Source organism: Podarcis bocagei (genome assembly GCF_964188305.1).
Source record: "Podarcis bocagei genome assembly, chromosome: 12".
NCBI lineage: Eukaryota > Metazoa > Chordata > Lepidosauria > Squamata > Lacertidae > Podarcis > Podarcis bocagei.
In genome coordinates, this window is record NC_138137.1 from 38490945 (window position 1) to 38511724 (window position 20780).

Genomic DNA, 20780 nt, shown 5'->3' on the forward strand with positions numbered 1-20780 from the left:
GGCTTTGTTAGCCGAACATTTTAAAGGAACTTATGATCATTTAAAATGCCTCATGCAACATAAAACTTATAAAATATGTTATTTCTAAAAGCAAAATAATTATGCGGTACTATTTCTACCCAAAACAGTAGCTATAATATCTGGATAATTATGAGAACTTTCGCCGTCTTATAAAATCCATCATATGAAAACTGGAGACCATAGAATCTGAGTGCATGACATCATGAAAAGAATCAGCAGGGTGAAGGCATGTGTAATGTCTGCTTCAGTATTATTTCATGTCTCATCCTAGCCCTACCACTTACAAATCAGACAGGGTCAGGAAGTAACAGATTAATGCTTTTTTCCATCAAATTGCAAAACACTTTATGCTTTTCATTAGCTAAATCTAGGGCATTTGTTTAAGTATTAAATTAATGTTCTCAAAATAAAGTTAATACTATGGATTTACAGCTCTGTGTAAATGTACCATCTGCATTCACAAATAACTCTTAAGCTGTTGATTGTTTTAACCATGCTTTGTTCACAGATAAGCAAACAAGCCAAAGCTTAGTTTTCCAAGGCTTGATTTGTTTTCTAGCTGCTCCTGCCTATAGTTTGGTGAGCATCTAGAATGAGGCGGCCAAACAAACCAGGCCTATGGGTTGGAGCATAATGCCAAACCAGAGTTTAAACAATCCATGGTTCATAAGCCAACAACAAACCTAGACTTCACATTGTGGTTTGTTGCCAGAATAAAACCCATGGTTATTCTGTTCAGTTGGGTTAGACTTTGAAACAAATCACAGTTTGGTGAAACAATGCATGGCTTTGCATTATAGGTGAATCAGGCCAGACTCTTCATCATGTTCCTTGGAGCACCTCATGATTCCTCACTCAGCCCCACAAATCCCATTTCTCAATTATAGAAGCACAATGAACTTGTTGAAATATTAGGAAAACTCTTTCCTCCATCACCAAACTCATTTATGCCATTGATAACATGCATTTTATCTGTCAATGGAAAGACAAAACAGTCCAGTTTGCAAACTATGGCTTAGTGCAAATAAGCAGGTTCCCCCCAAAAAATTATGGCCAGCTGCTGCTGTCATACTAGCCAGAGTTAAGCCATGGTTTGGTTTAGCATTACCTTTTAATCTTGAATAATCTTTGGCTACATATGATGTCAGGCAATGGACAAGTGGGAAGCCCTTCTCACCAGTCAAATGTGGCCCGCAGAGAGTTTATCTGGTCAAAAGGACTTCTCCACCTTTATTCTGTAATCTAGTTTTACACTACCCTAAAAAACAAAACCAACTCATTTGGAGGAGCTTATATAAAGCCCTTATTATGGTTGAATAAAATCATTATCATGGTTGGATCAGTCTCTTCTGAGAACACAAATATTTATCTCACTGGTTGGACTGGAAATGTCTGTTCCTAAATGCTCCTAAAGCAGAAGTAAACATTAGAATTTTCCTGGGGATTTTCCTACGAGTCAACAGTTGCTCTATTGATAGTTTTGCTGATCTGAAGAATGACAGACTAGGCTACTAGCTTCCCCTCAGTTATTGCCACAGATCCTCAAATATTTGATGAACAGTTAAAATACTAGTGACAGCCCTTGAGATATTTGAAGACGGCTTTCATATCTCCTCTAAGTCTCCTCTTACACAGGCAAAACATACCCAGTTCCCTCAACCATTCCTCATAAGGCTTGGTTTCCAGACCCTTTATAATCTTGGGCATGCTCTTCTGCATGCCTTCCACTTGTCAATATCCTTTTTAAATTTTGGTGCCCAGAACTGGACACAGTACTCCAGGTGGGGGTCTGACCAAGATGGAATAAAGGTAAAGGGACCCCTGACCAGTTGTGACCGACTCTGGGGTTGCGGTGCTCATCTCGCTTTATTGGCCTAGGGAGCTGGCGTACAGCTTCCAGGTCATGTGGCCAGCATGACTAAGCCACTTCTGGCGAACCAGAGCAGCGCACGGAAACGCCGTTTACCTTCCCGCCGGAGCAGTACCTATTTATCTACTTGCGCTTTGACATGCTTTCGAACTGCTAGGTTGGCAGGAGCAGGGACCGAACAACGGGAGCTCACCCCGTCACGGGGATTCGAACCGCCGACCTTCTGATCGGCAAGTCCTAGGCTCTGTGGTTTAACCCACAGCGTCACCCACATCCAAGATGGAAAAGAGCGGTACTATTACTCCCCTTGAATGCTTTGCCCATTGTTACTGTTGCTTATTCCCTTTTGCTAATACATTTCATAATAGACCCCAAGTATCCACTCAGAATAGCTTTAATGGAATTATACCCACAGGATTGATGTCAGAAAACTAAATATATGAACGAAAATAGGCTGAAATACACACTAAAGTAGAGAGTCCTTAAATACTTCTCTATTGAGAGAAGAGCCCTGCATAGAAACATTTCCATCTGCCAATCAGACAGAGAGGTATGCTAAAAAATCTTTCCCAGCACCACTGGTGCACAGATTGACAGGGCCAAGGACACAAACCACAGGAAGAGTGGTAAATGAGATTGCAGGTCAATATTTTAACTTCCTGCCCTTTTTTGGTCAATCAGTGAACCACATGTGTCCCCCTCCAGGTGTGTCTGCTCCTTGGGCCTCACAAATTGCCTCACCGCCAACCAGGCAACAATCTACTCAAGTAAGCAGACCTTTTGCTACATTGAAGAATATAGCCCACAATAGTTTATTTACTCAAGTTTGGATACATTGCATCTGCTGTGTTGGTAAGTCATTAACAATTTCTAGGATTGTAAGAAATGATACATTATATCCTCTCTCATAGTCAGTAGCGTTTTCTCTTAAACATTTACAAGATCTACAGTTCAGCTGGAAGGCAATACTACATTCAAAATAAATGCAACAGGCAATAACAGTTTTGCACGGCAATTTTCTAGTATTCTACAACTTTCATAGCTAACATCTCTTAAAATACCCCTATTTAAAATCATATTTTCATCCTGCATATAAAACACAGGTATACAGTGAAGAACCTCAAGCATGCCTGTTCACTTAAACAGAGCTAGGGTGAAATGCTAACACCCCAGTGCACTTTTTATTTCAGATTTTACCCAAAAGTAGACATACAACCTACTGTTGGTTTCCCTGCCTTCTGACCCAATAAGCATCACTCCAAATAAGCATCAGTCTACACTGGATATCTCCTTTCCAAAGTACACACCCCCGACTAATATTTGCATACTATTGCTGTAGTAAATCCAACTTATTTATAAGAAAACACCATTATGACCTCTAAAAGTAAAACCACACCATATTTTGTTTTAACAGATTCATAGTAGGGCCCCCATTCTCATCTAAGAAAATTCACTTTTCTCTAACGATGGTCTTCCTGTAGTGTAATTTATATTGCATTTTGCTATACCGTATCTTGCAGCAACCTTAAAATCTCATCCCTGTCATTCTTTAAAAGGAAGGTGTTCTGGCCATTTAACCCTGCTACAAAGTGTATCAAAGAATCAAGACTAATAAACAAACAAAGCAAAGCTGGCACATTCAAAAATCTCCATTCAAAGTAGAAGAATGACTAGGAATCCAGTATTATTCATCTATATTTCAGCATTTTAAACACAACAGAAATGCTTCCCCAGTCACCAGGCAGATGATGAATCATAAAAATGCAATAAATAACTCCAAGGCCAAGGCAGGCATAGCAAGCTAGCAGCTGGAGAAAAAAAAACATTTTGCTTTCTCCACCTTCCTCTTTTGCATGTTCCATTATGCTCCTCATAAGCTCCTTTGCTGACCTTGAGGAGAAAGGTAGGAGTACGGCGGTATGGCACACACAGGCAGGTAACAGGGCAGCACATTCCAAAGATGAAGATTTTTGGGGGCATCCTACTTAATTCATGCTCTCTCTCCCCCTTTAATCCACTTTGAATAGCAGCTCAGGTAGTTCAACAAGTTCACAAGCATTAGGCAAGTAATACATACAAAAGTTACTATGTCCCTTACTACTACAAGCTTGCCAATTGGCAGAAAGACGTTCATATCTGCACTTCAATCCCTGTTCATATAGAAACAGCTGGCCTTGATGTTAAAGGGAGAGCTGCGTGAGATTCAACTGACTGTGACTGCTTCGTGCAACAGAATGCCTTCAGAAAAAGTTAAGTTTATAAAATCCCTGGAAGGAGTCATACAGCCAAAGCAAGCTAACAAGTAAAGATGCAAGCTGTTCATGCTACAAGCAAGATGCAATACTCAACATATGCAACCGCTCTGGCCAAAGTGAGAATTATCTGAATAATTCAAACACGTTGCCAAAATATTCTGCTCTTACTCTGTGCTAAAGATTAAGGCATGCAATACTTTTTAAAGTGAAAACAAAATTGAATAATATTTCATACAACTCCCTTAATTATTTCCTGTTAAAAATGTAAGATGATTTCTGTGCATTTTATAACTATTAGGCCTTTAAAATAATTTTATACAGCTACAGTATATCCAAAGATCTCAAGGTAAAACCTCAATAAAAATGCAGAGTCCACTACAATTAAAAATTAAAAATATATTTCAACCCATCATAAAACTGTAAAAAGGTAAAGGTAAAGGACTCCTGACAGTTAAGTCCAATCGCAAACGACTCTGGGGTTGCGGCACTCATCTTGCTTTACTGGCCAAAGGAGCCAGTGTTTGTCCGCTTCCACAGACAGTTTTTCCGGGTTATGTGGCCAGCATGACTAAGCTGGCGAAACCAGAGCAGTGCACAGAAACGCCGGAGCAGTATCTATTTATCTATTTGCACTTTTGCGTTCTTTTGAACTGCTAGGTTGTCAGGAGCTGGGACCGAGCGATGGGAGCTCACCCCGTCGCAGGGATTCGAATCGCAGACCTTCCGATCGGCAAGCCCTAAACTCTGTGGTTTAGACCACAGTGCCTCCTGCATCCCTGAAACTGTAGCCATCACTTAATCTGCTAGTTGCTCCCAAAGGACTAGGTAGATAGCCAAGTTTTAAATGGGCATCTGGATGTAAGCAGCATAGTCACCAGCTATATTTCTGAGGCATCATCAAACCATGCTGGGTATGACACCTAATGGCACAACACCAAGAAAGGCCTCTCTGGCAGATCTTAACATCTGTGCAGGACTCCTTCAAGTATTCAGGTCATTCAGTCGTCTGGCTAGATCTGCTTGGCATTCAGTATCTTCCACACACTGTTTGATGGGTTTTTTGACTTGTTCGTACCCCATGTCAAGTAGGATCTGTGGGGTGAAACCTAGAGTTGTCATTATGTAGGGATGCCATATGTCCTGATTTTCCTGGACATTGCTGGGATTTCAAAGGCAGAATTGACGTCCAGGTTGAATCGCTTTGGGGGCATTTTTGTAAAATGGGGTTTGAAATATGGCAACCCAACCTATGAGGTAAGGTTGCAGTGTTTAGGACTTTTTAGTTCAGAGAAAAAGCCAATAAGAGGGGACATGATAGAAGTTTATAAAAGTATACACAACATGGAGAAAGTGGAGAAAGTTTTTCTCCTCTCATAACACACTGGAACTTGTGGGTCCCCAATGAAGCAGGATGTCGGAAGATTCAAAACAGGATAAAGGGATGTATTTCTTCATGTAGCAGTTAAGCAATGGAACTCATTCCCTTGGGAGACAACGATGACCACCAACTTGGAAGGCTTTGAAAGAGGATTGGACAAATTCATTGAGGTTAAGGCTATCAATAAGGGACGCGGGTGGCGCTGTGGGTTAAACCACAGAGCCTACGACTTGCCGATCAGAAGGTCGGCAGTTCAAATCCCTGTGACGGGGTGAGCTCCCGTTGCTCAGTCCCTGCTCCTGCCAACCTAGCAGTTTGAAAGCACATCAAAGTGCAAGTAGATAAATAGGTACCACTCCAGCGGGAAGGTAAACGGCGTTTCCGTGTGCTGCTCTGGTTCGCCTAAGGCATGCTGGCCACATGACCCAGAAGCTGTAGACCGGCTCCCTTGGCCAATAAAGCGAGATGAGTGCCGCAACCCCAGAGTCGGTTATGACTGGACCTAATGGTCAGGGGTGCCTTTACCTTTACCTAAGGCAATCAATGGCTATGCTCTGCCTCCATGGTCAAAGGTAGTAATGCTTCCAAATACCAGCTGCTGGAAACCACAGGAGAGTCCTAATGTGCTCAAATCCTGCTTGCTGGTTTCCCATAGGCATCTGGGTGGCCACTGTGAGAATAAGATGCTGGACTAGATGGGCTACTGGCCTAACCCAGAAGGAACTTCTTACGATGTTGTTGCAATGGATATTATTTTTGTTGTGCAAGAACAGAACAGGGATTGGAAACCTCCAGGCTACAGATGCGGTCTAAAACCAGATTTGACCAGGCCCTCTTGGTCTCTTCCAAACCTTAGCTGTTCAGCAGGAAACAGACAAGAGGGAAAGTGGATTTGGTTTTGTGCAAAATGTACAATTGTGATTCCATCTTCAGTAAGACCAGCTGCAATATCAAGGCAGCAAGGAAATGTCTCAGGAGACTTGCTTTTGCTTCAAATATGCAAAAGATAGTCAATGCATTTTGCAGCTGCATGCATGCAATTTTCCAGATGCAATTTCTTTCAACAGCCATAATGCAGGGCTTGCAACATAGCTGTCTGCATTGGCTTCAGTTACATCATTTTGCAGGTATTACTGAGTATTTTTTGCATAGTCAGGATAACTAAAGTGTGTTGGAGCATTTCTATTTGTTTTTTCAGAAAATAAAAAGTAAAACTTGAACAATGTTTCTAAGAACATTTTTCTAAGAACATTTTTCTGTTTTCATGGGAAATAACTGTTTGTATGTGTGACTATGTGTGGGTCTAGCCCCACCCACTTTTAGAATACAGTTTTCCACTAGAGCAGGCATTACTCTAGTGAGGCATGGCCAAACTTGGCCCTCCAGCTGCTTTGGGACTACAGTTCACATCATCCCTGACCACTGGTCCTGTTAGCTAAGGATGATGGGAGTTGTAGTCCCAAAACAGCTGGAGGGCCAAGTTTGGCCATGCCTGCACTACAGTAATGCTGTCCTTGGACCAAAAAAGCAGAAACACACCAACTCCAGAATACAGAATATTCTCAATTCTTAACACCAGCACATTGGGGCCAAAACTGGCTAGAAATGAAGCTGCAAGGAATAATCAATTAACTGGCTGGATTAATACATTAAAAACCTATAGATTGATTAAAAAGGTGTCACATCTGAATAACTGGGCATGCGAGAGAAATATTAATATATTGATACAACTATTTCCTGGTGCAAAGTGTCACCTTAGCAAATGCATTCCCCCCCCCACCCTTTGTTTTCTTCTGAGATGATTCCCATTATGACACACATCACCATTTAAAAAATCTTATTTTGAGCCATATTTAAATGTATACACAAATTTAACTGATGATTAAATTTTATTTAAACAGGCAATAGTTCTTTTAAAAATTAAGAGTTCGAATCCATCTGTACTGTGAAAGAGCCAGATTTAAAAGAAACGTTGACATTGGTTTCCAAATGAGCACAGTTGGCTTCAGTTGCTGTGGTTTTTATTTATAGTAGGAAAGCTGTAGCATTATGCATCCTGAAGGGCAAATTATCTAAAGATTAGCAGATAGATGGTGAAGGGGAGAAAAACACCTTTATGCTGCCTTTTACTCTCCATCAAATAAAGGAACTAGGATCTGTCATTGCTGCATAAAGGGCACGTTAGTGTACAGGTCAATCTTCTCCTTTTAAGCATGGAGAAGTATGTGTATGCATGAGATTAGAATTTTGGCTAATTAATCTACCAATTAAATGCATTATAGCTTTCGCTCCTAATAAGCATCTGATATGCATGGAAGCTAAGATACAAACTACAGCACATTCTAGTTCTGAGCTTCCCCATAATCAGAGGACCACCCAACACAGATTTCTCGCATAGCTGGCAATGCACTCTTTTTTCTCCAGAGTTACATACTTTTAATCTGTGGACCTTTTAGCAATATCAGAATTATGTAAGTCTACCACATACTCCAGTATGAAAAGCTAAACGCCTACCAAACTGAATTGCTCAGTGATTCCATGCATTATTATTTTTTTACCTCATCATCACACCATGCAATTCATGAGTATGGATGGTATGTAATTATTAGGCTCCAGAAACGCAGCCCCATTTTGTTTCATTTTTGCTTTCATGTCTATTTTCAATCCAGTAGAACCTATTAGAATAGGAACTCATGAATCCATTCATTTCTCAAAGCTGCATTGGGTTATTTAGTACTTTAGGAGATCAGTGTGAACATCACTTGGAGAAGGTAAAGTAAATCACTTAAATAATGATCTGCAGTTTCCAAGTGGTGCTATGGACCTTGATTTAACATCTTTGCTTGCCAATTCTCCCTGCAATCTGTTTTATCAATTTCAGAGCACAGCTTATGCTTGAGCAAGTAAACAGGTTGCACAAATGTGCCAACAATTCTAATTATAGGGATTTTCTTTTAAGTGTACAGTTAAAGCCAGAAACAGTGCACCGTACATCACCATCAGTAGATAGTGAATTTAGTTGTTGATATGGCTAGCTGTGGTCTAAGAAACTTTCCAGTGCAATTTCCCTACAAGAAGCATATTGTTCTTCATATTTACAAATATTTAACTCTCAGAATGATAAAGAAAAAAGCACACACACACACAAATGCAGCATTTCTGAAAATGTCAAATACTAAAAAGAAATACTGAGGCTAGTAATTCGGTGGTGGGGCAGAAAAACATCTGTTATCTGGGTTTGATGGGAGTTGTAGTCCAAAACATCTGGAAGACGCTAGGTTAAGGAAGGCTGGCTTACACACTTTTGGGAAACGAGTCCATAGTGTAAAGGAATATGGGTGCCAACTTAAATAAAATATTGGGGGGGGTAGGTAAGCTTCACCCTGCATAATTGATCACATGACATGGTGCACACACACCATTTGAATGGCAATGCCCATCAGCTTGGGGGGTGAACACCCCTTGGCCCCTAGGGGTTGACTCCTATGCAAAGGAATGTTTTCGGTGCTCCCAAAGGCTCATGCAGAGTTTTACTCTTTCTTTTCATCCTTTCAACAGCAGGTCCCTCTGTCATAACACAATTTTTTTTAAAAAAAAATTCTCTCTTGAGTTTCTCAAAGTGGTTTGCCATGTGGGCTGGGGTTTGTCTTTGAAGAACCACAAAGCCATTTGATTTCATAGAGCTCGTTGCATGATTCACTGGATGTGGCGAAGTGGATTGTGGCCCATGAAAGCTTACGCCATATTAGAGCCAGTGTGGTATAGAGATTAAGAGTGATGGGCTAGGACCCTGGAGACCAGGGTTCAAATCCCTGCTCAGTCACAGTCTCTCAACCCAACCTACCTCACAGGGTTGTTGTGAAGAATAAATGGGGAGAAAGAGAACCATATACGCCAACTAGAGCTTCTTAGAGGAAATGTGGGATATAAATGTAATAAATAAATAAAGGAGTGTTGATCTTTACTAAGTTTTACCCTGCAATTTGTTATTTGCCTTCAAAACAGCTGTATATTCTCCTCATTAACAACTTAACAGATAGCATTAGAAACATGTACATATATGTAATAAGAGATTTCATTTAAGGGGGTGGCGTGGAATTATACAACCATCACAGTTTCCAGTACTGACCTATGCCCTTTGACATCTTTGAAATTAAATTATAAGGTATGCCTTCAGTCTGTGTCAGCAGAGGAAAACTACCTAACAGCAATGCCATTTAGCCCAGATTCTTGGAGGTTGTTCAGTACCTATTGCCCAGAGACAGATAATAGGCATGCTAAGTGCAAATGGATGCCATTTCCCCACCACCAGCACAAGGACAGTGTTGTCTTACCTTGGGCCAGGAACGCAGGGTGATAACGTCATCTGTGGTTTTGCTACTTTCTCCACTAAGCAGGTGGAAGCAATCTGGTAAGTTCTCCAGTGACTGCCCATCAACAGTACTACATAAGAGCAAACCAATGTTTTAAGGAAACAATCAAGGGGGTGTGTGCGTGTGCACCGTTAGGCTGCCTTCCAGAGTAGATATCCTCCTTTTATATTTAAGCGGTCTTTGTGTCGATTTTCTAAACTCATTTCTTACTTCAGATGATTATTAAATTTGTATTTATTCTTCACAAAATGAGGAAAAATGGAAACTGAAATACACTTTCATTATGAAAATATCTAACACACCCCGCAAAAAATACCAATTACAGGGGAGTAGAATGGTCCTGATCATGCAATGTGAATGTACACCAAGCACAGAGACAGATTTGAGGCCCCCAAGTCAGTGTGTGTTCTCTCTCCTCAGCAGAATAGATGTGAATATTTTAGATCTGAAATATTGAAAAAAATAATTTATGAGCATCTTAAATCACACCACACAAATTGAAAAATGCACAGGCAATTTAAAATGGCCATCCAACCATGGAAAGGTGAACCAAAATGTCTAAAATTTGTCATTAAAGAGAAGCAGTTAATTTATTTAATTTTCCTAGAGCAATCCATACAAGACACTGAGTTTGTGACTGCCATGACAACAGAATCCTATCAAGCCTTTGATTCTGCTTCTGTGAGAGCTTCTCTTCAAAGCATTCCCATTCCCACTGACTTCTGGAGGCACTGCTTGCTTGAAAAATTGCATCTTTCAATAGGAGGTTGGCAGGCTCTTTACAGCATACAAATGGACACCCTCTCGAGGTAAATTTCCATCTTGATATGTCATACGCTAGCCTGCTTACCATTCATATTTTATTAGAATTTTTCTGAACAGCAGGAGACATGAAACTTGATCTCAACCATGGTTAGCATTAACATCAGTGAAAATATAACGCTGATAGCTCTGAAAAGAGAAAGGAAAGGAATTTATGGAGGGGGAGAAGGAAGGAGCTTATAAACCAACCACACACTTCCTGTGTCCCACAGCACTTTCTTATACATTTCCACTCAGAAGCAGTTCCATTGCATTTATTGGAGCTTACTCCCAGGTAAGTGTGCTGCTAAACTATGCATTAATTATTAATTTATTTATTATTATTTTTTATTATTTATGCACCACTCATCTGACTGGGTTTCCTCACCCACTCTGGGCAGTTTCCAGCAAAATATAAAAACACAACATCAGATATTTAAAACTACCCTATACAGAGCTGCCTTCAAATGTCTTCTAAAAGTTGTATAGTTATTTATCTCCTTGACATCTGATGGAAGGATGTTCCACAGGGTAGGTGCCACTACTGAGAAGGCCCTCTACCTTGTTTCCTATAATTTCACTTTTTGCAGTGAGGGAACTGCCAGAAGGCCCTTGCAGCTGGACCTCAGTGTCTGGGCTGAACGATGGGGTTGGAGACGCTCCTTCAGGTATACAGGACCGAGGCCGAGCGCTCTAAAGGTCAACATTTTTAATTGTGCTTGCAAATGTACTGGGAGCCAATGCAGTCTTTCAGGACAGGTGTTATATGGTGTCATTGGCTACTCCCAGTTACTAGTCTAGTTGCTGCATTCTGGATTAGTTGTAGTTTCCAAGTCACCTTCAAAGGTAGTAGCCCCACGTAGAGCGCATTGCAGTAATCCAAGCTTACCAGACACCTGTCCTGGGCACAGAATTATCCTGCAGGTGTGCATTTTGTTCTGGGTTCAATGTTATAGTCTGAACTTACAGAATGAGCAGCTCTTTCACCCTTATTTATTTCTGATCCAAGACCTCCACTATCTTTTACAAAGTGAAGCAAGTACGATATTACTGAAGCATTTAAGTAGTAAGTCAATTCTAGCAACAAATAGGAAATGTTGTTCCTGTATGAAAATTTAAATTTTATTATTTTTATCACAGAATGTAGCCCCATTCACTTAGCTTATTTACTGAGTCCAGATTCTCCTTCTCAAAAAGTATTCTGGAAAGGTTATTTAAAAATAGGTACTTACAATACCAGTATGCCTTTTGCAGAACCAGTCTTTCAGAAAGCTGTATGCAGTATGGGTAAGAATTAGTTATTTAAAAGAATAATAATAATAATAATAATAATAATAATAATAATAATAATAATAATAATAACAATAACAACAACAACAACAACAACAACAACAACCCTTACCTTGTGTGGTGGATGACCCTTGCTCCGAAAAGCATGGTCAAAATTAAAGGTTCAGGAACTCAGACCAGATCAAATTTCATAAAATCATACACAGACTTTACTAAAACAAGACTCTACAAGAGAGAAAAACTCCAAATATTTACACAGATTAAAATAGCTCAGAAGGTTAAAAAAACAAAATCAAAAAAACACTAACTCATTCAGCTAATTAACATAAATGCTTACACTTAAATCTCAGTAGGCTGAGCAATGGAAGAAGATGCTGTCAAAAGCCCCAATAGACACTGACCTTGCTGGTTAGCTGTCGAGAGCTCCCACCAATCCAGGTTTTATGGGAACTTAGACCATGGCTGTTCATCTCTTCAACCCAAATACCTTGTGACACCGGTCTTGAAGCCTTAAAAGGGAGGCAGCTGCATGTAAGCTCATTACTTCTGAGGTTCTAACCCATTCCCATAAACCAGACTTAAAGGGGTGATATCACCACACCTTCAGAACTTCACAACAACACATTTCCAAATCAAGATGCAAATTGTGGAATGCAAAATCATGTGAACTACATGGCCAGAAGTCTTGTTTTATAGTCCTGAGCAGTATAAAGACTATTTGCTGTCAAAAGAGATGTGTTTTAATTTGTCCCAATAACCAAATGGTATGCATGCTTGTTTGGGAAACAATTATTTAAAAGCAACCCTTTTTCTTGGCAATTTCAATCATGTTTTAGTCAATACAACTTGGCTGTGTGGTATAGCTAAAGGCAGTTAAGATAAGAATTAGATGAAATAATATATTGAAGTCAATTGCAAATGCGCTATAAGGCACCATTGGCAGTTTCAAAGTTTTGAGTTTTGCATATTAGATGCAAGTAAAACAAACATTGCTACAGAGTGCTTTGTAACAACAGCAGATAGCATGGCTGGGTGGAGGCACTTACAGAAGGACGAAGTGGAAAGGAAGGAGGTGTGGTGCAAACGCACTGGCAGGGGTGCCAGATTAGCTCCGGCTTGTGCATTTTCACCATGTCCCTGCTGTCTCGCCTCTCCCATTACTGGTAAGCAGTAGTGACTTACCTACCAGGAGGTCAAGGAAGCACTTGTGTCCACTTCTGCTCTCCAGGAATCCAGTGCACTCTGGAAAATTTTCAGTGCAGATTATCCTAATCTGCACAGGATTTTTTCCGAAGAAAACTCACATCACTGATTGAGCATGACCCACATTACATATTAAGGCCAAGAGTTACAGACATGGCAAAGAGAAGCAAAACCATTATTATTTGTAAGTAAAGTAATTCTGCAAGATGAAGTTACCTGGAAATTTGGTTTATTGTTTTTATCCTGCGCGTTACATGAAAGCAGAAAGGTGCTTATTTGCAAGAACTTGTTTCTCTAAAGGAATGAATATTTTGTAAACAGTAAGTCCACCTTTAACTGGTATGGAGAGGGGAAACACACACCACCATTGTGCTGCACAAGCAACACAAAGCTTCGAACCCAAGCACAACAAACACAAAAGCATAAAACAATTCCAGTCCCCACATACATACAAACTCACACCTGGAAACATTCTATCGGATCCAACCATGCCATTTCACTTGTGCATCACGTTTCTGATCTACTATAAATGGGCCACATACGTTACTAATTTGCTCCTGAGTCCTTTTCAGTCTTTGCAATTCTGGTGTGTCAGTTACAATGCTGAAACCTCTTCCTTTGCTTTCCTCAAAGTCACGTTTGTATTTGACCTATCAAAAAGAAAACAGAGAAACGTTATTTTCACTATATACTATGCCACCAAATGAAGCTCTGGGTGAACAAAATGCTGCCAGCACCTTAGCACATCTACTTTCATTTAATCAACGGAACAGTTTTACTGCAGGCATTCTTAGCACGCAGAGCTGGTTGATCATGAAGAAGGGCAAAATAAAAGATGGCCACATAATGCCATCTGCATACCACAAAATTCATCCAAATGTCTCTAGCTGGTCATGGCGATATTTTGGGTCTAGAAAGGGCACCTGAAGCCATTCATGTTTTATTAGATACTATGGTAAAGCACAGTATTTACTTTTTCCAGTTCTCCAAACTATGCTAGATTTCAACCAATATTGGTCTGATTCAACAGCATGCATCTCGATATACACTGTCCAATGTAAGGATCTAACTGAAATCAATGGAATTTACTTTCTTAAACATTAGTGATCATTGTTTCAGAGGATGAACAACATGGGATACATCCCACTGTATGTAACTGCTTCAGGAGAAACCAAGTTTCATGTTCAGTTTAGCCACATGCCAGATGGAACTCTTAGACAGTGCAAGAAATGGTTGAAATATTTCAGAACATAAAATAAAGCAAAAGTAAATACTATGGACTTGTTGACCATGGGTGTAGCCAAGGGGGCAGGGAGGAGGGGCAACTGCCCCCCCAAATCAATAAATCAATAAAAATACAGAGCAAGCTTAGGTTCTGCCCGCCCACCCAAAAAAATACTGGCTATGCCCATGTTGTTGGCATGACTCAGTAAGCCAAACTATGGTTTGCCTGGACTGTATGATCATGTTGGCTCCCAGAGAGGTGCTTGTACCTGCTGTGCCCCTCTCCAGTCCTTTTAGCTCAATATAGTGTGGTATAGCTGCTAAACCAAGGTTTGGCTTAACATACTGTCTGAACCTAGGCTCATGGTTAAGCTCCCTCCTTCTTAACTATGAGATAAAAGAACCAAGGAGGAGCAGAGCAGCTGCAATCTCCTCCCCAGGACCCCAGGACTTCATGCTAAACCATGGTTTGGAGTAGTATTTTAAGCAAATTTTAAGTATTGTATAAGCCAATACTTGCAAATCCGATAAAACTCCTCTAAATGAGTTATGTGAGCTGAAAACTCACACCAACAGAAAACAATATTGTAAAAAAGGCACCTCCCTACTTTAAAGCCCGTTTGTGTTAAAGACAAAAGGCTTAAGCATTTCTGAATAATCAAAAGCGATACGTTTGCCCATAACTTGTGGCTCCTTCGTTCACTTTTCTTGACATTTATTACATATAAATGTAATAAAAATAACATTATTTTATTACATTTATATACGGCCCTTCAGTTGTATATAAAGGCCCTTTCATCACAGGAAAGTTTACAGTCAACAGAAAAAAGATAACAGAATAACAAACAAAACAACAAACACCCCACACACAAACACACAGTTTAAAAACACACAGATTGTTTAATTAGCCAAAGGACTAGAAGAGGAATGTTTTCACCTGACTCTAAACATGTTTCCAGCTCTTGCTTTGCACTTGTGGTACATTGTTTGCATCAGCCTCACATATTCGTGGCGGGGGGCACATTTTTCTTGAATTTAAATTCCACCCTTGTATGCAAAATATTATTAACAAAATATATGCACTACAGTCACTAAGTAAACTGATTATTTAATTTTTTTTTACAAAAACCTACAGCTGCCGCAATAATCACAGAGGAGAATATGATGCATCACCACCAAATGGTCAAGAAGTGGGAGATTCTGTATCATGTAGTTAACTGGGCAAATCTCCCTGTAAATGTTTCTGTGGCCATCTGCAAGGGTTTTGTTGGATAAGAATGGAGAAGCTGTGAACATTCAATAATTAAATGATTGGCAGTTAAAGGATAGGGTAGGTTCAAATTCTTTAAAATATAGAAGCAACAGTAATTAATGGTTGTACAGCATTGCCTCATTTTTCTATGATTTCTGAAAAGGTCAAACAAAAATAAAGAAGTATGATGACAAAGGTTGATGCAGCTGAAATCTATCTGGAGTGGTGTATAAAAAAACCTGATATCTGAAAAGGCCAGGATAAAGAATCTTGAAGACAGAAAATAACACTTCTTTTTACCTTGCCCATTTCCAAAATACCAAAAGGTAAGCATATAAGATATTTATATAACTCAAGGCTTTGAACCCATACAGTCATTTAGTGTTACACGTACAAGCCTTGAACCTATGTACATCCCCTTCTTCTGCTACTGCACATCTACAAGAAAGACACTGGAAGCTTTCATTTATGTTGTCAGTTAACCATAGTTTATTGTGATGTATCTGGAACGGTGGTTAATATTAACTATGGCTTAAGGCAGGCTTGGGAACCTCCAGCCTGTGGGTCAATATTAGCCTGCCAGAGAGTCCAATTTGGCTTGCCAGGCTGTTTTCTTCAAACCACAGCCATTGGCTCATCAGATTGACAGGGCAACCCTAAGCATGTTTATTTACTCATTAGAGAGTACGCTTAGGATTGCAGCCAAAGGCAGCCCACAGTGCCAAAGTGGAGCAAACTGAGCATCTTAAGTTTGAGTGAAAAAAGAAATAAAGATGAAAGTATCGGTTTTGCTATAGTTTAGTTGTAACCTTGTATTGCGCTATATTGTTTTGTTATGGGAAACAAAAAAGGCAACCCTTGCTCATGCAGCTGAATATAAAATGAAGGGGAATGGTGGACAAAGCATTTTATTCAATAAAAGAAGTGTTTCAATGAACTATACTACTAGAGACACCTAATGTATGCATGCATGTATCTTCATTTCATCATTGCCTAGGAGCGGATGTGCTTGCATACACACACACTAGTTTATTAAAGGAAAGGGAAATGGTGTGCATTAAGGATTCAGGAATTAAGAACACAAACTTCCATAAGCTATACCTGGAAGGAAAGAAACAGAATGACAATATAGGGCATAGGCAAGCTGGGATTTTCATACTTTCTCCTGCATTCCAGTGTTATTTTGGATCGCCTATTTACAAACAGTTTGCCTTTTATCTGGTCTCCCTCTCTCTCGTCACAAACGTCCATGGATAGGAGATAACATATCTGGCACCAGTGACAGACCAGGTGGCATCACTCTCTGTCAACCATCTGCTCTCAGTTTGCTCTTGGTCAAGAGTACCAGTACCAAATAACATTGAAACTGCTGTGAATCCATTTTTTAAAAAATTAAAATGTAAAATGCAAATACAGCCATAAAAAAAGAAAACAAAGTTGGAACATGGGACCAGTGACAAGACAGAAGATGGCCCTTTGTTATAGTTGTGAGATTGAAGCAGAAAACACTCTCTAGTTTGGTATTTAACAACTTTGTGTTATAGACATGAAGGACTGTGATTTCTGAATAGTGTTCATGCAACCGAGAAAGCAGGAAAGAGCAAAGTTTACATCAAATGTTCTTTCTAAGCAACAATTCTTATTGTCACATGTGAAACACTCAAGCATCATGTCTGATTCAAATAACTGAAAAGATAGCAGCATATCGCCGCAAACGCGAGGTCAGTACATATGTCTTCATCTAAAATAGCCTGAGCAAGCTAATGGCAGTGTCTGACATTGTCCACATGCACACCTTCAGTTCAAATTGCCTAGAAGTGAAAGACAAAGAGGGTGAACATTTTTTAAGGGAGTCTTGAATAAAGCTAAGCTGCTCTGTGTCTTATCAGTGCCGGGGATGGGAAGCACATGAATGTCACCATGAGTTCCATGGTTGAAGATAGGCAGGGTAAAAAAATGTCCTAAATAAATACTCTTTGCACAGAGAGGAAACACTTTACCTCACTGTGGCACTGGCCGCATTTGGGCATTCCTCGTCAGCTTCAGGCAAGTGCCACAAGCCACAGCCACATGCTCCTCCCTCACCACTTCAGGTCAAATATCCTGGCTTGAATTAAGCCAGAGTTCCATGCTATGTCTGAACTAGGTGGATTAATGTCAGAATATTCTACAAAATTGGATAAATTAGGATGGGCTATTGCACATTAGCTTGAAATACACTTCCACTGCATCGGGTGGAAGCACAGCCTTCTATTCCACAACACATGGCTTTAATCTGAAGCATAATAAAGGGCTGAGATTAATGGTATGCATGAATGGAATACAGGAAGCATAAATCATACTTCTTCTGTTTCCACATTTGATTAGCATCGGAAAGGAAGGAACCCCAATCCTATTTCTATCTGAATTACCCAGCAAAGGGACTGGTTTTGAAGTGTTACGGGGTTTCCCTGAAAATATAGGAAAGAATCATTTTGTTTCTGAGATAGTTTTAAAATTTGCCCTCTAGAAGACAGTTGCATACTTTCCCCATAGCAAACTTAGTTAAGGTAGTTTTATTTTCATGTTTTAAACGTTTAGGTAAACCACATTATGCATCTTGTAGGCGGATTTTTTAAAAACAAGTTACTTCAGCCTCTCAAAAAATACAGGAAGTTGTTGTGTCTTCAGACAGTGCTGGTCAGGATACAAAAAACTCTACTAGAGCTAAACATCTGCAATAAATGTTCATCATTTCAAAACGAACTAAACACGACAGAACAAAAAATCAATAGCTTTTCAAATCAAGCATTTCACAATCAGTTCCATTTAAGCTTCACGCTGCAGCGTAGAATATATTTACCTGACATGCTCCTTTGTTGTTTTGAGCCATGCTTCAGGCCCATTAAGCACTACAAAATTAGGAAGTCTCACCAGAAATCAATGTTTGTCATTTAATATTAATGACATTCAGGTGTCCTGACTTAAAAAAATTTTTTTTGAAAATCATACCGAATTTCAAGTTATAAAAATATGGACTTCTTTAGTAACTAAATATTTTAAAAGCCTAGAGGAAGTCAGAACCTAAATGAGAAACAACAAAGCAAAAGTTTGACAGACACACAACCTTCAGAGAGGGTGGAGGGGCAAAAAATGTTTAATAGAGAGGAGGGCCATAGCTCAGTGGGAGAGCATTTACTTGAATGGAGGGGGGGCCATGTTTAATCCCTGGCATCTCCAGGTAGGAATGGGAGAGACCCTGGTCTGAAATCCTGGACAGCTGCTGCCTTTCAGTAGACAACACTGAACTAGATGGAACAATGGTCAGACTCAATATAAGGAAGCTTCCTGTGTTATGAGAACACAGCTTATTGAACCAAGATAAGACAAACTTTCCTCCATCAAGCAGGCAAGAAGAATTTAATTAGAAAGCTAGCTACTGAACCTGACAAATGTTAGGACTGCACACTTACATGGAAATAAGCCTCACTGAACTCAGGTTGGACAAACTGAATAGAGTTCTTGAACTGAATAGAGTTCATCTGAACGTGTGAATGACGGGTGTGTGGTCAAAGGAATGTTGTGCATCTATATCAGGGGCTGGCTAGTACAGTCTCACTCCCCCTTACACACACTGAGAATTGTCGGGAAAGGGCAGTCATCCTTCATATAATTTTCTAGGACAATGTTCAATTCAGTTGTGCCATTTTGTTCCTGCCACTTAAGATATTTGTAGCACTTCATATCTTTACTGTTTTTTGTTGTCAGTAACACCACCTTGGTTCATACCTCACCGTTTTCAAATATAGTTAAAATTGCACATAACACCTGAATATTTTGACTAACTTTGACAACACCACTGGTGCAGATTAAATGCTGGTATTTTTTTAATTAATTGTAGATTTGGAAGGGGGCTCAGAGGGTTGTCTAGTCCAACCCCCTGCAATGCCGGAATCTCATTTGAAGTATCCATGACAGATGAACATCCACCCTCTGCTTAAAAACCTCCAGTGAAGCAGTTTTCCTGCAGGTGTAGCTCTGTATGTTCTCAGGCAGGAAGATGACATGACACAGGAATTGCAGGTCACTGCAGCAGTTCCCACATCCATGTCTCTTGGTCCTACATACACTGAGACAGCACTCTGGGTTCCCCCCTCAAACTCCTCCACTAAACAACCACTAATTCATCATCTGTAATTGACCAAACTTATTAATGTTTCTTTTTTTTCCACTGTCCCTACTCCCGGGTGCAAGTAGATAAATAGGGACCGCTTACTAGCGGGAAGGTAAACGGTGTTTCTGTGTGCTGCGCTGGCTCGCCAGATGCAGCTTGTCACGCTGGCCACGTGACCCGGAAGTGTCTGCGGACAGCGCTGGCCCCCGGCCTCTTAAGTGAGATGGGCGCACAACCCTAGAGTCGGACACGACTGGCCCGTACGGGCAGGGGTACCTTTACCTTTTTACTCTGAGTAAAACTTAGCTGAATACCATCCTGTGCCTTATTATTCTCTGCAAGGCTAAAAAAGGAACGCTACAAAAGATGATTTAGATAGATTACCACACATAAACTTATTTCGCTGCCTTTAGTGAACATATGAAAGTTCTTGAACATCTGTGCGCCATCTTTTCCTCTGCTTTGCTCAAATTCCTTATAAAACAAAAGAAAACCTTTCACTAGGATGCAACTAGTATTAATGATGAGTTGCATCCTAGTCAAAGGAATAAGCAACTCAGGCTGTACTTTGAGATTTACAGGACTTGATCAAAGAGTAATGCAGATGTGAAATTTAGATTGTGTTAGGCAATGAAGCACTTTCCGCATGATGCATAAAATGCAGTAAATTATTTATGAGCCTAGTACAACAGATCATTAAAAATTAAACTGTAACTGACGCTATAGGTGAAATAATTGAATAAACAAGTAAACACTTCATTTGCTATTATTTATGAAGTCAGGAGAATATGTATTCTTAGATGCATACATGCGGTGCAATTTAGTCCACTGCAGGCACATGCGGATTCCTGGGGGCTCAGCATAGTTCTGCTCCCTGATCTCACTGGTGCATTCTTTTATATATGCATACAAATATGCAGGCAGGCAGCAGTTGGGAGCCATTAAGGCTTCTTCTTTGGT

At 40.0% G+C, this 20780-nt stretch overlaps 1 protein-coding gene and 1 long non-coding RNA gene across 11 annotated transcripts in view; one reads left to right on the forward strand and one right to left on the reverse strand.

Moving 5' to 3' along the window:
- Nucleotides 1–20780, reverse strand: part of NEBL (nebulette) — a 190435-nt gene that overhangs the window by 63798 nt on the left and 105857 nt on the right. For 7 of the 10 annotated variants that reach the window (XM_081163175.1, XM_081163173.1, XM_081163174.1 and 4 more), the window contains exons 1-2: nucleotides 10214–10335; nucleotides 9859–9967 (exon numbers count right to left, since the gene is read on the reverse strand). Coding sequence is in view for 3 of the 10 variants with exons in the window: in XM_081163171.1 (XP_081019297.1) it covers nucleotides 13734–13841 (108 nt within the window). In the remaining 7 variants the exon portion in view is untranslated. Of the gene's footprint in view, nucleotides 1–9858; nucleotides 9968–10213; nucleotides 10336–13733; nucleotides 13842–20780 lie in introns of those variants that run through there. The other 3 variants (XM_081163171.1, XM_081163172.1, XM_081163180.1) reach the window with 1 other exon arrangement.
- On the forward strand, nucleotides 10337–17679 carry LOC308569432. Its single transcript, XR_014000727.1, has 3 exons — nucleotides 10337–10706; nucleotides 15831–15993; nucleotides 17212–17679. It is a non-coding gene; the product is annotated as an uncharacterized lncRNA (long non-coding RNA).